Source organism: Halichoeres trimaculatus, unplaced genomic scaffold, assembly GCF_033239565.1.
Source record: "Halichoeres trimaculatus isolate MK-OKI-2021-1 unplaced genomic scaffold, fHalTri1.1 fHalTri1_scaffold_10, whole genome shotgun sequence".
NCBI lineage: Eukaryota > Metazoa > Chordata > Actinopteri > Labriformes > Labridae > Halichoeres > Halichoeres trimaculatus.
In genome coordinates, this window is record NW_027437187.1 from 2,094,873 (window position 1) to 2,114,408 (window position 19,536).

General features: G+C 44.4%; 1 protein-coding gene across 1 annotated transcript in view; it reads left to right on the top strand.

Moving 5' to 3' along the window:
- LOC141797090 (uncharacterized) overlaps positions 1-19,536 on the top strand; it is a 37,013-nt gene that overhangs the window by 14,203 nt on the left and 3,274 nt on the right. The window contains exon 2 of the mRNA XM_074678503.1: positions 13,766-18,663. Coding sequence (XP_074534604.1) covers positions 13,812-18,663 — 4,852 coding nt within the window. The 5' untranslated portion in view covers positions 13,766-13,811. The remainder of the gene's footprint in view (positions 1-13,765; positions 18,664-19,536) is intronic.

Here is a 19,536-nt window from a genome sequence, read left to right on the forward strand (position 1 = left end):
TGTCCCAAAGCTTCTGCAACTTGTTCAACAAAATGAGAAACTGCTTTTTTGATGTGCACAAGTGACCCAATGATGTGAAGATTGAACAAGTACTTAAGAGAATTTCAATTCTGATCAGAGAAATGAGCCGAAGTGACTGAGAAAAAACTGTAGTATAATAACAGAACCGGGCCACACAACTGAGAGCTGGGTTTAAACAAAAGAGACCAAGAAGTGACAAGAGACAGAGTGATCTTACAGGAAGGGAGAGCTCCTGGGTGGTGCAGAGCTAAACTCAGGAAGTTGTGCAGGGCAGAATGGAAAGTACCGGGCAGGTACACAGGAAGCCACAATGTTTTTCTAGAAGAATAACTGTCAGCCAGCGGGAGGAAACAGCAAGGTACAGGTGCAAGTGCTAGCTCCATCAGAGAATGGAATAAAGTTGCCATAGAAACTGCCATCAAAGGGGAAACTAGGAGTCGGTTATTTCCATATAAGGTCAAAGTACAAGATAAGAGCTGTGATTGGGTGACAGCTGAGCTTTAATGGGCATGTATGAAGACAAAGGCTTTAAAAGAGTAGAGAAGAGGAAGAACCTCGTTGAGAATCCAGAGATTTACAGACACTGCTCAAGCTCTTCTGAGAAAGAGTTGAGGAGAAGAAATCAACAATTTTTGCTTTAATTTTTCCTGTCCACATCCACCTCGACAGCCATCACCAGGGATGGGTATTAATATGGTTTAATTGATACCAATGCTCCTATTGATTCTGCTTACAATATGTTTCTTTGTCCATTATCTTATCAATTCCTCCTTTGAATTTTCTTTATACAAAAAGTAGCTTAACGGGTTTTCTGTGCCATCATTTAATTGAGTTAAAAAGTGAATAAATATGAAATTGTTCACTGAGTCTGAATATCTCTGGACTTAAATAAAGATAAATAAAAAAATATCACTTCATGTGACACTGGTGTACTGTTTTGTTATATGTTATTGACTGAAGTAGGCCATCTAGTGTCTCTAAGTGGTTATAACAGTTGTTTGAGTTGTGTGGAACTTTGCCGTAGTCATGAAGCCGGACATGAGCCTGCACTTAACCTTTCTCTATCTGCCTGTTTGTATTTTGACACTTGGAGTTGTCAGTATTGTTTACATAGAGTAACTGCGATATGTTTCTGTGATGAAGGTTGAAAAGTTGTTGTAAAACTGAAGTTTTATCAATGTATGCTAACTGCTAGCATATCAGTGCAATTTCCCATATATGTTAGCATCAAACCAGCACCATGTTTTATATATTTATTTTGGTTAATTAGGAGATTTATACCTTTTTTAATGTTTTGAAAAGGATTCTCCTGTGAGAGAGTGATGTTCATTTATTTGTGTGTTAAGTTCTTCAGTAAAACTTTAAGCTGAAAACCCTGGATCAGGGTTTTCATTAGAAACCGTCATCATTTGCGAAGCTAAGAAAGCTGCTGCAGGCTAGTTGACGTAAGGTCCAGTAGTTCCAACATAGTTTAAAGAATTGATAAGGGAATCATTAAGCACCCATCCCTAGTCATCCCATTCTGAACCATTTTTCCCAGTTGTAGACAGGCTCATCAAAAGACACTTTTGGATTTTTCTTTTTTCTTTTTTTAATTTTTTTTTTCACTCCTTGCTTGGTGCCGGCCCCACTCATCTGCGGCTCTTCTCAGCTAAATTGATGTGATAGATGTTAAATTCTTCTAGTTTTTGTAAAGACTTTTTATCTAAAGGTTTTTTGTAAAAACAGTCTGGTTTTTAAACATTTTTAATGTTTAAAACTTTTTTTATTTTAATTATCTCTGTGGTCAGAACAATGAGTGGGTAGAAACCTAACAATTTACAGTGTAAAATAGGGATGGGAGAAAAAAATAATCAAAATATATCATGATTTTTTGTTTGATAATATCAAAATCAGGATTTTTTTTTGTCATTTTTTTTTAATTCAAATTCTTCACATCAGTCTTTGTTTATAAACTGGATTGGAAAAAGTTACCACTCCTCTCCTGCAGAGGGTGAAATGTTTCTCTTTGACTCATGTGATGTGCATTTTACGGGAAAATATGGTTCCTGATAAAGTCTGTAGACATAATCATCATCATTTTTTTTCACATTGTTTGGTGTTAAAAAAGCAAACTAAAAGTTACAAAAATCATTAATATTGAGGAATTGCAGTTGAAATCGAATCGGCACCCCAAAAATCGTAATAGATTCAAATCACGAGAAAAGCATATTGTTCCAGCCCTGGAGTAAACACACTTTCTGTTGAAGTAGATCCCAGAGTAATTCCATTTGGATAATCCCAGACTGTCAGGTTCAAACAACCTAAGACACAAGGAAACATACACAAATGAGGCAAAGACAACGGTCTTAAGTTTTACTTGCAAAAATATCGCAGATTTGCTCAGTTACAAATCTCCAATCCGCTCTGAAGCACACTTTCAGTCAGCTCTCTTTTTATTTCTTCAGGGTTGCCCTAGTTACACCCATCACGTTGCAGTCAAAGGGAAGGGGGAAACACACTTGTAACGTGACACAATTGTTATCGTACAGTTTTTATCTGCAAGGGTGAGTGAACCATAAAATTTATCAGTGATTGCGAGCAAGTCAGGGTTTCATTATCTTTCCCCATGTGGCTGTACACATGGTGGAAAGGAAATGAAGGAAGACTTTTGATCATATCCTGTATTAGCAGAAACAAAGAACATAAATGAGAACAGCATACAGTCTGAGGCAAATGTGAGATAACTTTATATACACTTATTCTGTCACTGACAATAAAAGGAAGAGGGTTCAGAGCCTGGTGTAGCTATCATCCAGCAAGATTGATCACCTGCAAAGACCACATCAAGGGAGCCGAGTTTGATTCTCACAGTCTGATTTATGCCGGAATTCATCTAAGAAAGAGTTGAGGAGAAAACTTCAAAATATTGTTGATTCGAGTTTTTCCTATCCACATCAACAGCTATCGCTTACTCATTCATAATTTCTCACTTGTGGGCAGGCTTATCAAAAGTCTCTTTTGGATTTTTTAATCTGCAATGTATCATCAGCAATTTTTTGGCAGCTGATAACTGGACCCTTTAGACCAGGGGCATCAAACTCATTTTCACTGAGGGCCACATCAGCATCATGGTTGCTCTCAAAGGGCCAGATGTAACTGTATGACAGTGTGAAATGTCACTAAATGTAACTAAATGTAATGTTAAATAAATACAGCTACTGCTTCAAAAATGCTCCCTATGAAAAGACTTTGTAGCGTGGGAAATTTCTTAAGCCATAATAAAGTTAGCTTTCACTGCCGCATTGTTTTTGGTTGTGGCTTTTTGAATGCATCCTGCTGCGATTGCAGTTAGCATATGAAATCTTGCTCTATTTGTTGTTTGTCTTGAAGGCTCACTTTGGTGTACTTAGCTCTGTGTTTTATGTCAAAATGCCGATCAGACTTTACTCTTTGACCACAGCGGCCTTTTAACACAAAGACATATTGTTTTTTTTTCCATGAAGAACAAACATATATTGGCCTTCCCATCTTTTCTGAAACAGCCTTTATCTGCATTAACTTTTCTCTTCCTGGACGTTTTGGGATCATTGTTTTTTTTCTTAATTCCACTAGTTCAGAAAGTGACACTGATGTGAAAGCACTGTGATCTTCCTCTTTGTGGGAAACATAATGGGTAGGTATTTTGGGGAACGTTAATGGTCAATGCACCCTTTTGACTTATCCCTAATGAGACAATCAGAATTTTTAAGCTCTCACGGGCCACAAAAAATGGAGTGGTGGGCCACATATATCTAAAGCACAAGAGTTTGAAACATGTGCATTAGACAGAGACCTGGTGCATGGCCACTTTAACAGAGGCTTAGTGTGGATCGAAGACACACAGTACAGCAAAAGGAAATAAAAATAGGAAAAAAAATATTGTAGGGTTGAAAAAAATAAACAGTAGAATAGATTGAGCAATACATAAATAAATATAAGTAAGCAATAAAAGTTAGCAAAAGTACCAAAAATAGTGTATATACTAGATAAGATAACATTTAGATAACAAATGGGACAAGATAAGCTGAGTGAATGATATTGTACTTGGATTGTGTTAAAACAGATGTTGCCCATAGCAACAGTTGCAGAGGGAATTTAGTCTCAGTTAAATTGGTGAAACCACGTTAAGACTCCACTGTCCAGGTGATTTTGAAGGGAAGATTTACAAAGTCTGATGGACACAGGCAGGAATGACCTCCTGTGTCTTTCTGTGGTGCATCCTGGGAGAATCAGTCTTTCACTGAATGTGCTCCTGCATCCGACCAGTTCACTGTGGAGTAGATGTTGTTACCCACTACATTATCCAGGATGCTTTGTAGCTTTGGCAGCATCCCCCTCTCTGACAGCGCCACCCACCCCGATGATGTCACTGGACTTGTGGATGCGTGTGTTGAGTCTGTTGGCGTCCGATCCTCTCAGCCTGCTTCCCCAGCACTCCACAGCACCACAGCCAACAGGAAGTCGCCGGCCAACACAGACTCCTGGGCCAAGCAAACACTGAGCATTTCAACATCAATATAATCAATAGATTGCTTTCATTGTCAGCCCCAATGGTGACAGAAATTCCTTGGCATGTAACTTTCATAAAAACAAAAACACATGCAGATAAAGACAGTACACACCAACAGGAAAGACAAAATGTAAAGATAATCAATCTGACTGTGTTATAACTTCATGGGATTATAAATGTGTGATTGTGTGGTAAGTACGTCTCCACACAAACAGGAGTGACAGTTTAACCGTAGAGCTCAGCAGTGGATAAGTAAGGAATCAAACCTGTACGTGTTTCTGGTTGCTGTCAGAGCTGTTGGTGAAACAAGTGTGAAATCCCCCCAACCTGCCCAGCAGCTTCATCTTCATCTTCTTCTTCATGTTAGACCCCCATCCCCAGCTCAGTGTTGAGCACATACAGAGTGTCACAAATCGGCGTGGATTCCTCTCTCCACAGGTTAGAATAATCGTCCTTTGCAGACTCATCATGCTGACTTTCCTTGTCAAACCCATTGCTCAAGCAGGCAGCCTTGCAAAATATTCAGGGAAATTTGATGTTATCAGCTCCTAAGAATGTAATCTTTTTTTTTTTTTTTTCCAGGGGAGAGCGTTCACTGGAAATTCAGGGGAGTATTAAAATGAGACTCACAGCAGAGAGAGAGAAGAGCAGTACTTAGTCCTCTGTTTGGACAGGAAATAGTTCAAGTAGTTATGATAAAACATAATGACATGGCTGGCTGGTGTAGCAGTCTCCTCTATAAGAAGGAGGTCATCCAAAGTATTGTCCAGATCCTGTGCAGGCTCCTCCACAGGCTGTGGCTCCAGCGTTACTGTAATATTCCCTGCAGAGAGGACCACAGGCACTGGTGCACAGCCTGGAAGAAGTGCACTTATGGTCACACTAGCCAATCGTGCCGTGCCCAAGCACGCTTCAGCTCTAAAGCATGTTTGGAATGGCCAGTGTGACCGCAACCATGCCGTGCTCAAGCACGATTCCCTTCCGTGCTTTGGCACGCTTCAGAGAGGTGGGTTTTGGCACGGTTTACTTCATGCACGAGCACAAGCACGCGGACAGCGCGTGCGCTTCATGACGTATGATCGCCGCAAGCGCATCTCTCGACAATGATTTCAAACAAAGCAGGGGTGTTAGATGGCTGCGTCGGGCGAAAATGACTTACGGTAAGTCCAAAAGTGTCTTAAGTTGTAATAATAACAATAATAATACATTTTATTTAAAAGCGCCTTTCAAAACACCTAAGGACACTTTACAGGATGAAACAACAATGAAATGTGTGTCTCATTGTGCTGACTCTGATGAGATGGTGCTTCATGTAAACAGATGCTTCACAATGACGTAGGCGGGCCGTGCGCCTGTGTGATACCCGCTAAAGTCTGGTTCATATTGGGGTAGTGTGACTGCTGGCCGTACTCTCCAGCAGGGGAACAGTGCTGCGGGGGGTAATTGTGCTTAAGCACGGCACGGTTCAGTTACTCACTGAGGCTTGGACTGGAAAGCTTCCTGCCCTGTCAGAGCTGCAGAAGGTGGGGGACCTTTCACAAGACTTTGGGTAGTTGTGCTCTTTGTGTCCACAAAAAGAGGATTTGAAATTATATGATCATTCCTCAAAGTTATTCTGATGAAAATTAATTCTTTGATAATTTTGTCGTGATGGTGGACACTGGAGCCTAATGGTGTGTTCCATTTTTACTTGGAAGTTGGAATTTCTGAGTTTTGAGGGAACGCCCAACTGAGACGCCAGAATTTCTGACTGGAAAGTCGGAGCATCCGCACCAATCTTGAGTATACAATCAAATATGGCTGCCCTTGTGTAAATAGTATTTAAGCTCCTGTTATATTCTGTTCATTTCAGCATTTCTGACTAGTGTTTGTCACAATACATTGGGACGTACCATAACTGTCAGACAGAACAGGATACAAGAGCAGCATAAATCTTGATGGGAGAGTGACAGAGCATGAGCTAGAGGCTAAAACACAAGCTAAAGGCCAAACATGAGCTAAAGGCTTAAACATGTTAGTCTGTTTGTGCTAATGTTCATTCCAACCCACAGTCAGCAGTTGTTCTGCAGTGGTCTGTTCAAACTTAAGTACACCAATAAAATGAAGTCACCCCAAATACCAGATCAACTTCCTCCATCAAAACTGTTCCTCTTCCTGTCACAGCAGCAGTGAAGACTGCTCCGGTCAGTTTGGTGGGCTACCCTGATGACAAGGACTAATCTGAATCAGCTTCACTTTCTTCAAAGAAGGAGCGATTTTACAGGAATAGATTTTGATCAGAAAAAGGTTGAAGTGTAGAAGCCAGGCTCCGCCCTCAGGAGGCCCAAATTTAGGCACTATCTCTAGGATTTTCCACATTGCTAGCTGCTGCTGTTTCACATTTCTTCATGCCCTGATCGTCAGGCAGCAGCAGAATGATCACAGAGAGCAGAGCAGTCTGTTCAATAAACTTTAAGTCACTTACTTTTAACTCACTGAAGAGCAGGTTCTTTAGCGACAGCTTTAAAGCAACTTGGTGTCCACCCCTTAGTCATCACACATCAACGTGCCAACACATCCCACACAGTTATAGACATATGCATTTGTGTATGTGACTACAAGTGTGTTGAAAGAGTCTTTATCTTCCCCATAAATTAACATATCAAGGGCGAGAGGGACCTCTCCTCCCGCTGCTCATCACCCCGAGTAGAAAGTTCTCTCCAGGATAAGAGCTGAAACATTCACTCAGACTTGCATGCAGACATTCAGGGATGACAGCCATGATGGAAGGCCAACAGCCTCTTCAAGTAAAAATGAAACACAGTTTTAGCAAACTTGTAAATCCTTTAGATAAGTAAGCCAGTAAATCCATTGGATATGCAGAGTGTTTTTCTGTGAGTCTGTAAACGTAAAGAGTTTCTGTGCTCATTAAATGTGACCAGTTTTCTGTTAACATAACAACAGACCATTTCCCAACACTTCAGCACATCCTTGTTTAGATGTTTTATGTGATTCAAAGATTTGAGTTAAAAGACCCCGTTTACACAATAACATTTCATCTGAAAACGCTAATAACGCTGTAAAAACACAGTGAAAAAAACTGTTTGAACGAAAACGCTGATGGACTGAAAGCATGCTAGACCTGTAGGTGGTGCTATATCTGACTCGTCCAGAAGCCGCTTTTGGGAGATCTCCACCAAAGTAGAGTTGAGCCGGTCATCTGGTTTATTGTGGAATACTAAGTTAAAAAGTGGAGCAAAAGATGCTCATTTTGTTAAAGACAGTCAGCAGATTGAGCAGACTGAGCAGCACAAGCACAACACGGTAGTTTGTGACAATAGTAACAACAGTACGGTTGTCCTGTTGTATGCACGTGCGAGGCGAACTATGATATCAGTGCTACCACTGAAAACGCCAGCTTACTGTTTACACTGCATCGATGTCGGGATTCAGAAAAATCCCACTCTTGAGGCCGTTTTCAAAAGTTTGCATTTTAGGTCCGCTGAAACGCTGCTTCTGTGTAAACGTGAGGCTGAAACGCAACTAAACTTTTGCGTTTCAGCCTAAAACCGTTGTCGTGTATGGCTCAAATACACCAGATGTGTCTCGGCATAGGGCGGTGTATCACACATCTACCACAGAACTAGACTAGAGGAGAAGAAGTTGTTTACACTGTATACTACATTTTTCAACATTTCCTCTTCCCTTCCAAGTATGGCTGCACTTTCACACCAGGAATTGTTCATCAAAAAGAAAAAAAAGAAAAGAATTTTCTGATTTATTTCTTTGTTTTAATGTCAGAATTATGGCACTAAAGTCAGACTCTGTACCAAACTCCAGTGTCTCTGTGAGAGTTGAACAAATGTTAAAGCCCGACTAGTTTTATTTCCCCTGGTATTTCAATTAGGGATAAGCTTGAGGCAGTGTGGACCCAAATGAAGTCAAGACACGTATTTACAGCAGCCTCTTTCAAAACTTTGCATTTCAGGTCTGCTAAAACGCTGTTTCCATGTAAACACAAGGCTGAAATGCAACAGTACTTTTGCATTTCACCCTAAAATCATTGTCATGTAAACGCCCCCTGACTGTACTTAAGGGCGCGGTCACACTGGCCATCCAAACTGTGCCGTGCTTAAGCATGATTGCCCCCCGCCCCGCAGCGCTGTTCCCCAGATGGAGAGTACGGCCAGCAGTCACACTGCCTCTATATGAACCATACTTTAGCGGGTGTCACACACGCAAATGGCCTGCCCCCATCATCGTGAAGCGTCTGTTTACACTAAGTGCGATCTCATCAGAGTCAGCACAATGAGACTCAGAGAGCACTGCTACAACTTTAGAGACTTTTGGACTTATGGTAAGTCGTTTTCGCCCAACACAGCCCTCAAACACCCCCGCTTTGTTAAAGAAGATTGTCGAGATATGCGCTTGCGGTGATTATATGTCATGGATCACACGCGCCATCCGTGCTTGTGCTCATGCATGAAGTAAACTGTGCTGAAGCCCACCTCTTCGAAGCGTGCCAAGCACAGAAGTGAACATCTAGCAGAGGTCTTCTCTCCATGCTGCATGAACTAAAGGCTCTGATTCATCACTAGGGATGGGTACCAAATTAGATACTTTTAAAGGTTTTGACTGAATTCTGTCTGTAGTACCAAGTACCGATTCACAAAAACATTTAAAGGTACTATGTTTGGATACCTGAACTTATCCTTGACTGTGAGGGAGCAGAAGAGTAGAGGATTTTCCATACTGGACACGAACACACCACTGCAAGGTTAAATGTCATTAAAAATGTTGAAATTTTGTCATCAAAACAATTAATGTATATTACGACATAAACACACATAAAGTACCAAAAACGGGTACTTTTGAGTACGGATACCAATTGCTTGGTACCCGGCATCGGTACTGTGTCATTTCAAATGTGAAAAGTACCCATCCCTATTTATCACACTGTGATTTTGCCATTCTTATAACTCTTTTGCATGCAACAGGAAAACTCCCTGACCCACCCAACCTTTGTCAGGAAGAAGAAGTGACTAGAGTCCTTGGGGGAGGGCTGAGGTGTAAATGAGGGGCTGAGGGAGTACCTACCAGTCGTTAAGGAGGATGAGGGGGTACCTCACACTTGGCTGTCATCTGGTGGTTGGTGGATTGAAAGGCACAGGCTGTGCATTGGGTCCTTTAAAGTCTTTGTTTGCGCCTGAGGAAATGGTGTATCTGTGGTCACTGAGGGCACCGTCACAATGGCCATCCAAACTGTGCTGTGCTTAAGCACGATTGACCCCCAGCAGCCCCCCTGCCATTCCCCAGTTGAAGAGCACGGCCAGCAGTCACAGTAATCCTTTATCACACACGCCCATGGCCCGCCTACATTATCATTACGCGTCTGTTCACATGAAGCACGATCTCATCAGAGTCAGCACACTGCCCTGTAACACTCTGCGACTGTTTAAATTGATTGTCGAGATATGCGCTCGCGGTGATCATATATCATGGATCGCACGCACTGTCCGCGTGCTTGTGCTTGTGCTTGTGCATGAAGTAAACTGTGCCGAAGCCCACCTCTCTGAAGCGTGCCAAAGCACGGAAGGGAATCGTGCTTGAGCACGGCACAGTTGCAGTCACACTGGCCATTCCAAACGTACTTTAGGGCTGAAGCGTGCTTAGGCACGGCACGGTTGGCCAGTGTGACCGTGTCCTGAGTCTGGAGGATTATCAGAAGTCCTGGGGGGAATCACGAGTGTTAGTACTTTGTATTGTCATGCATATTCAGTGACAACTTGTAGTAGAACTTCCCACTCAGTGGACACATAAATGCTGAGCCTGCTCCTTCACACTCCAACACTCTGGGTTGCAAGGAGAGAAGGCACAAGACACAGTGGTGGACCAGGAAGGATGGAGGAGCTGGGGATCTCTGCTCAGAGTGAGGAGGTGATGTTTAACTCCTGCATGCTCTAGCATGCTCAGATGTAGATTCTGTGTTAAATCATGAATCCTGGTGGAGCAGACTGGCTAAAGACCACTTCCTGTTTGAGTGGCTTCCTCTGAATCTTATGTCTAACATGCTCTAAAGTTACTGGTATCACTCAAGTTTTCTGAAGTAGGGCTGAGCAATACAGGCTTAAGTTTGACAGTTTACAATTTTAATCATATTTTCTTTTTCTTCTAAAATAATTCCACAAGTAAAAAGAAAAGACTCCAGTGGGCGCTGTTTTAACACCTGAATGACTTTGAGGAGTTGACTTTAATGACTCCAGTTGATCAATGCTGCTTACTGAGGTGTGGAGTAAACAGTGAGAGGAGAGTGTAATCCTCATACTGGTCATCATTATTTCACTTTTGTTAGGCATCGATTGTATTTTTAGAGAGCTGGTACCTTCAAGTGGTTCAGTTCACTTTGTCTCAGCACAGCACACATTTTGTGGCATTCCCCTTCAGGAAATCACTGACCTGTATCATCCCACTTCCTGGTACCTTTCTCTTGGGGTGCTGGATTTACAGATTCAACCACAGAAGGTGAAGGTAAAAACACTGCAGTCTGTTGACTGGTGGAAAGAATGGTCACTTCCTGTGTGATAGCACCTTCTCTGAAACAAAGCTTGATTGGTCTTTGTAACAAAGAAGACGAATTGCTGGATGTCTTCCATTGTTGCTCTTTGTTTACTGTGTCATGTTTTTCTTTGTTTATTAGTGGGGTATACTGCTGCTATGGAGTCATGCTATTACGTAGCTGACGCAGCTATCAGCATCAGGCTTAAAAGCCGCCTACCAAGAACGGCACGGTTGGCTGTGAAAATGCAACCACAGCCACAAAGGTGAATAAGCAAGCCCTCAAAGCTAGCTACCACGTTGCTGAACTTGTTGCTGAATCAAAAATGTTGCACACTGTGACAGAGCCATTAAAGGGACAGTTCAGTTTTTTTGAAGTGGGGTTGTATGAGCTCTATGTGACCACTAAGGACATTAGATACAGTAGAAAGGTGTCTCCTCTCCCTCAGTAAGACACAGACTGTAATCGATGGTGACGAGGAAATAGACGCTAACAGGGACAGACGGTACCAAATTCAAAGGCTATTTTCTCTGCCTACAAGAACTAAAATCAAAAAGTAACACCACAGTTTAAGAGTACGCTACATACAATAATTTTTAAGTATATATATATAATTTTTAAATATAAACATTTATCCGGACCTAACTAACTGGTCATTTATCCTTCCATGCAGCTCTAGTGCGCCCCATCCCCCCTCCTCCTTTCAGCTGTAGGGAATGTAAACAAGCTATGCTTCGGGCGCCGGTTGTAGCCTCGTGTAAGTTTGATCAAGTATCGTAATTCTTTTGTTTGTACTCTAAGGATTGTGAGGCAGTGTACGAAATTCAAAATGAGTAACTATGACAGGGACAATGAAGTTCCATTCACTTTGGAACCAAAAGGATACCTGTATGATCCGGAGTACACAGAAGAAGAGCTGCTACAGATGGAGACTGAAAGGAATACAGAGGAAACATCTGCGGACACTGGACATCAAGACAGAGTCAGAAATACTCAGTGGTGTAAATGTCTGAGCTGTGACTAAATGCCCACGGATGCTGAGTGTTAATGCTGTCATGAGTGGAACTTGGTTACAGACACTCTTCAGGATTTGTCTGAGGACACTGCTGACTCTCAAGCCGTCTGTATAACTCATCTCACAGATTTCCCTGCTCTTCTGAATTCTGGAGCGTCTTGTAACAGCAACAACAACAACATCAGTCGTGGCAGCAGTAACACTCAGCATCTTGATGTCTAGTGTCCACGGATGTTACCGCTGTATTCCTTTCAGTCGCCATCTGTAGCAGCTCTTCTTCTGTGTACTCCGGTTCATACAGGTATCCTTTTGGTTCCAAAGTGAATGGAACTTCATCATCGCTGTCATAGTCACTCCTTTTGAATTTCCTACACTGCCTCACAATCCTTAGAGTACAAACAAAAGAATTACGATACTTAATCAAAATTCCTCGAGGCTACAACCGGCGCCCGAAGCATAGCTTGTTTACATTCCCTACAGCTGAAAAGAGAGGGGGGAGCACACTAGCTCTGCGCGAAAGGACACATGACCAGTTAGTTAGGTCCGGATAATTGTCTATATTTCCGAAGACTTAATGCACTTAAAAAATATTTTATGTAGCGTACTCTTAAACTGTGGTATTACTTTTTGATTTTAGTTCTAATAGGCAGAGAAAATAGCCTTTGAATTTGGTACGGTATTTCCTTGTTAGTGTCTATTTCCTCGTCACCAGCGATTACAGTCTGTGTCTTACTGAGGGAGAGGAGACAACTTTCTACTGTATCTAGTGTCCTTAGTGGTCACATAGAGCTCATAAAACCCCACTTCAAAAAATCGGAACTGTCCCTTTAATAGAGCTGTTGTTGGGGGGGGGGGGGGGGGGGGGGGGATTGGCTACAGTTTAAGTCTTGCATTGAGGGAGAACAGGAGACTACATTCTCATTAGGCCACAAAGTGTCATTCTATTATGTTGGTGGTGTGACGTGGGACTTCTTCAGTGTCAAAAATGTGTCGTCGCTCAAAAAAGGTTGAAAAAAAACATGTTGTATATCTCTACTGTCCTTGGTGTGGACTTACTTTAAAGAGTGTGTGAAGGAGACTACACCACCGCAGAAAAGGAGCAACAAAGACTCTCTAAACTAAAGGACCTGGTTTTTGTTGTTATCAGTGTGTCCTTGACTAGATTAGATGAGGGGCAAGTTGACAGGTGGGGATCAGCTTGAGGCAATGTGGACTCGATTAAAGTCAAGACACGTATTAACATTTGGCAGTCATCAATCTCAACAAATGGTATACATTGATAAGGCTACAGGGCTGTTGTCCTGTGGAGTTTCTATAACCTCAGCTCTAACTGTATATAAGGTAAGACGACCACACTATTGGCACAGAACAGTTCGCAGTCTTCTCTCCATGCCTAATGAGAACTAAAGGAATCGGTTTTACTTAGTTCTCAGTCTGAGTTTTTGAAAATTCAACAACTTGAGTGCAACAGGAAAATTTCCCAGATAAGTTTTAACTGAGTCATGTAATCTCAATGTGTCGACTCCAAAACGCTCCCAAAATGAATGTGTTGGACTGTAAAACCTTAGACCTTCATTTCCATCTCTGAGGATTTTTCAGAGACCAGTCTAAAAAGACATTTTCTCAGTATTTGTCTGAATTTCTCTTTATCTCTTTCTTTTAGGAACATTTCCACCTGGACCTGCTTTCAGGCTTAACAGGACACAAAGATGGATTCCTGGATGGATCAAGGGTGCCAACAGTTCCAGTTCCCCCCACAGTCCTCAAAACCTACTGCTTGGCAAAGGGACATAATGGGGAATCTTCAGGCCAGGTCAGTTGGCCCCTCACACCAGTACTGGACATCAAACGCAGGAGCACACCCACCACAGAGTTATCAGTACCCGAGCTCAGACTGGCAGGCCAGGGCGACATCCTGCAAGCAAATACCTACAGGACAACACAACCCAAACCACTGGGGGGTCAACGGACACTTTCAGAGTGGAAATCCTCAGTCCACAGCCGGCGTTGGTGCTCAGCAGGGCTTTCCCCAAAACTGTCCTCAGAGTTCAGCAGCCCAGGGTCCAACCAGCATTGGCCTTTACCAACAAGTTACCCCAGGGTCCACATACACTACAGCTGCTAACTCTTTTCCCCATGGACACTGGTCTGACACACTGGCCTACAACACTCATAACCTCAACCACAGACAGAACAGCTCCCAGGACAGACCCTTTTCTTCGGTCTGTCCTCCACCTGAATATTTCTCTGCTGTTAATCAGTCTTTCAGACAGATGACAACAAAGTCATCTTCCAGTCAACAGGCTGTCAGCAGGAGTCAGAGAGCTCAGCCACACCATGCTCCAGTTAGCAGAGGACAGTACAACACCAGCAGCTGCTCCAGAGCTGACAGGCTTCCTGAGCACACCTCAGATAGAACAAGTGGGAGGGTGATCACTAAGATTGCAGAAAATCTGTGTAAATCAGTCAGTTCTAGTCATCCAGCAAGGTACTATGGGAAGCAGTATGTCAGTCACAGCCAGAACCAGAGCCAGAACCAGAACCAAAACCAGAGCCAGAACCGGAACCAGAAACAGAACCAGAACCAGAGCCAGAACCAAAACTGGAGCCAGAACCAGAGCCAGGTCAGAGGGTCAGAGCTCAATCATCACACACAGGTGGCGGGTAATGACTCCCACACCTTCCAGTCTGTGCCTCTCTGCTCCACACAATCCTCTCCTAAAACCACCCTCAGCCGAGCAGCAAAGAGGAGCAAGGCACCTGAAACAAAGACCAAGGACTCATACCAGAGTCCAGATCAGCCATCAAGGTACGCATCTCAGCCTGAGTATTCATCACCCGTGTTTACAGCAATGTCTAAAGGGGTGTCCACTGGTGACTCCGTTGATAGGTCTCCTGACTGTGTTGGAACAAGAGCTGTTGCTGTTGTGCAGCCGCTGTTACAGGAAAGCTGCCACCAGGATGCAAGGCACAACACCTCCCCTGACATGACGAAACAACCGCCTGAGCCCGCTGCGACGTATGAGCTGCCACGCAGAAAGAGTCAAGAGTTCAGAAAAAGCCCAAAAAAGTCAAAGCAGACAACGTCTGAGGAATGTGAAACCAGTGATCCATTGGGATCTGCTGATCCCTTGTTAGATCCAGCTGCAGACTTGACACAAAACCAGCCTACAGGACCAGAACCTGCTGCTGCTGACATCCAAGACCACCAGAATGTGTCTCCAGCTCTTTCAGAACCAGCTGCTGAAGCTCCAGAGAGTGTTGTGGAGCTTTCTTCAGTCCCAACCATCCCACACACACCTGGTATGATGATGAAGCTCATACAAGAGCTCAATGAAGACAACATGAATCACATCAGGAAGTCCAGCCACTGCTCTACAGCCAGTAAACTGATGGACATGTTTTGGGATGGCGACCTCAAAATTTTTGTTACTTATTTAAAAAAAAAGGTGTTCAGCCAAATTGGTTATGAGGCTGATGCATTCTGCAGGGAACACGTCACCAAGGACACTGTCATCATGTCAGGGGTCAAAGAAGACAACTGGAAGGCTGTGAAGGGACACCGTATCCTCAAACATGACGAGGTTTACACAGAACCACCCTACCGACCGTTCTGGCTCATTGACAACGAGAAACTGGATGACATCGAGAAAGAGTTCGGCCTCCCGTGGCCTCTGAGGCGTCGCCTTCACACAATGGAGAGTGACATCCAGCGGGACCAGGGTGACAGCATCTCTGAAGAAATTCTCAGAGATGTGTCGGAGACAGTCCTGGCCCTAACAGAGCAGGAGCAGGTTGACCTCAGTGGAAGGAAGTCATCCTGCAGTGATGAAACAACTTCCACAAAATCTGCCACGAGCGAAGAGTCCAGTGACCCTTACGGTGCTTTAGAAATCAAAGTTCTGCCTCCAGAAGAGGCTCTCCTCATCTTTGAACAAGCAGTGATGGGCACCGCAGCTCAGTCAGGGAGTCAGGCGAGCTGCTCAGCAGAGGCCAAGCTGCTGGAGGTGGTAAACCTAACACTGAGAGATTTAGAACAGGAGGGGGCAGCGATCAGTCCTGTGGACCAGGTGAGCTGCCTGGAAGAGTACCAGAGTGCCAAAGACCCCCTAAAGGACGCAAGGACATGCAAGGAGGAGGGACAGCTGGAGAATAATAAAATGCATGGGATATCTTCAGACTGCATGTCCAACCCCACAGAGGGGGAAGATCCAGACCCCACAGAGAGAGAACATCCAGACCCAATGGAGGGGGAACATCCAGACCCCATGGAGGGGGAACATCCAGACCCCACAGAGAGAGAACATTCAGACTCCATGGAGAGGGAACATTCAGACCCCACAGAGAGAGAACATCCAGACCCCATGGAGGGGGAACATCCAGACCCCATGGAGGGGGAACATCCAGACCCCATGGAGGGGGAACATCCAGACCACACAGAGAGAAAACATCCAGACCTCATGGAGGGGGAACATCCAGACCCCACAAAGAGAGAACATCCAGACTCAATGCAGGGGGAACATTCAGACCCCACAGAGAGAGAACATCCAGACTTAATGCAGGGGGAACATTCAGACCCCACAGAGAGAGAACATCCAGACTCAATGCAGGGGGAACATTCAGACCCCACAGAGAGAGAACATCCAGACCCAATGCAGGGGGAACATTCAGACCCCACAGAGAGAGAACATCCAGACCCAATGCAGGGGGAACATTCAGACCCCACAGAGAGAGAACATCCAGACTCAATGCAGGGGGAACATCCAGACCTCATGGAGGGGGAACATTCAGACCCCACAGAGAGAGAACATCCAGACTTAATGGAGGGGGAACATCCAGACCCCACAAAGAGAGAACATCCAGACCTCATGGAGGGGGAACATTCAGACCCCACAGAGAGAGAACATCCAGACTTAATGCAGGGGGAACATTCAGACCCCACAGAGAGAGAACATCCAGACTCAATGCAGGGGGAACATTCAGACCCCACAGAGAGAGAACATCCAGACCCAATGCAGGGGGAACATTCAGACCCCACAGAGAGAGAACATCCAGACCCAATGCAGGGGGAACATTCAGACCCCACAGAGAGAGAACATCCAGACTCAATGCAGGGGGAACATCCAGACCTCATGGAGGGGGAACATTCAGACCCCACAGAGAGAGAACATCCAGACTTAATGCAGGGGAAACATTCAGACCCCACAGAGAGAGAACATCCAGACTCAATGCAGGGGGAACATTCAGACCCCACAGAGAGAGAACATCCAGACCCAATGCAGGGGGAACATTCCGACCCCACAGAGAGAGAACATCCAGACTCAATGCAGGGGGAACATCCAGACCCCACAGAGAGAGAACATCCAGACTTAATGGAGGGGGAACATTCAGACCCCACAGAGAGAGAACATCCAGACCTCATGGAGGGAGAACATCCAGACCCCACAAAGAGAGAACATCCAGACCTCATGGAGGGGGAACATTCAGACCCCATGGAGGGGGAACATCCAGCCAGAGTTGGGGGCAGCTGCAACACTCAGACGATTATATACGTTGAAACAGTTGACTCTTTGGAGAACAGAGAGACAGACAGCTTTCAGGAAGTCTTGAACAGCAGCCAGTTTAGCGACACGCTCATCACCGAGGAGATGGACAACGTTCTCTTGGGCTGTGAGAACATTGCTCCAGAACCGGTTGACACAGACACTCCTGGGAGATTCACAGGACTAATCCAGTTGAGTGAGAAAGAAACCAGAAATCTGTCCCTGGCTGAGGCTGACAGGGAATCCTGCAGTGAAACAGATTCCCTGTGCTCCCTGAAAACCAGAGAACCAGCGAAGCTACACACAAGCCTACAAGCTGCTCAAAGAAAGCAGGAAGGATTACAGGATTACGTTGGATCCCCGAATAGATCAGTGAAACCTCTGGTCCAGGATGCCCCGTCAGAGAAACAGAAGGAGTTGGCAGGTGTGATTGAGAGTAAATGTTCATCCTTCAAATATAGAACTGTGAAGATGGCGTTATTTGGCTCCTCACAACAAGCCCAGTATTCAACTGTTGGCAAAATGAGACATGTTTTTGCTTCAGAAGCCATGTCTACCAGACCTCCAGAGGTCCTGTCTGTGAGTCTCAGTCCCTTGAAGAGAAAGATTAATGAAGCTGTGCCCTCAGAGGAACTTTCACCAGTCAAACTGCGGATTTATGAAAACTGGCGTAAAAGTTTGCCTCCAACTCAGATCAGGTACAAAAAGTTCAAATCCCAGAAATTTCTCTCCTCATCTTCAGCAAGCCCAAAGAAATCTGACAGAACTGGAAGATTGAAGCAGCCACTCTATCCTGAAAAGAGGATCTATGATGTTAAGGTGATCTCAGGGAGGGGGAGGCTAGCCTCCAACGAACTGAAACACAGGAAGGAGAAAAGAGGAAGGAGAAGACACGCTGAAAAGCTCACAGATCAGCCTCATCAGGACAACATCATCCTGAAGTTCAGCGTGTTACCAGAGACCTTCAGCTTCAGGGATGAACCCCACAACACAGAATCCACTACCGACCCTGCTCCAAGTAAGTCGTACTAAGATAAACCTGTACAGTGGTTTCTGTTTCCTTCCTCTGAAGCTGCAGCATGTCCAAAGTCTGACCATTTTATACCTCAGCCCAGCTGCCACCTTAAAATATATTTATCCTGTCATAGATATTAATCACATGCTTTAACTGCTTTTTCTTCTACGCCCATGTTGCAGAGCTCTCCATACTGCATGTTACCTACGGATCTGATTAAAAGCTGTGATTAATAGCTCTTACAAACTGAGAAACTCATGAATTAAACAGATAAAGTTTCCCTGACACATCTCAATGAAGTACAAATCAGCAGAGGTTCACCAGTCGGTGAAAAACCACACAAAGACAATTCCTCTGCAGAAAATTAGGAAGACTCTTAGGGCGAGGTCACACTGGCCATCCAAACCGTGCCATGCTTAAGCATGATTGCCCGCCCCACAGTGCTGTTCCCCAGCTGTAGAGTACGGCCTGCGGTCACACTACCCCTATATGAACCATACTTTAGCAGGTGTCACACACGCAAATGGCCTGCCCCCGTCATCGTGAAGTGTCTGTTTACATGAAGCACGATCTTGTCACAGTCAGCACAATGAGACACAGAGAACACTGTTACAACTTTAGAGACTTTTAGACTTATTGTAAGTCTTTTTGGCTCGACACAGCGCTTTAACATCCCCGCAGCTTTGTTTAAAATGATTGTCAAGAGATGCGCTCGCAGCGATCATATGTCATGGATCGCACAAGCTCTCCACGTGCTTGCGCTTGCGCATGAAGTAAACCGTGCCAAAGCCCACCTCCCCAAAGCGTGCCCAAGCACGGAAGCGAATTGTGCTTGAGCACGGCACAGTTGCGGTCACACTGGCCATTCCAAACGTG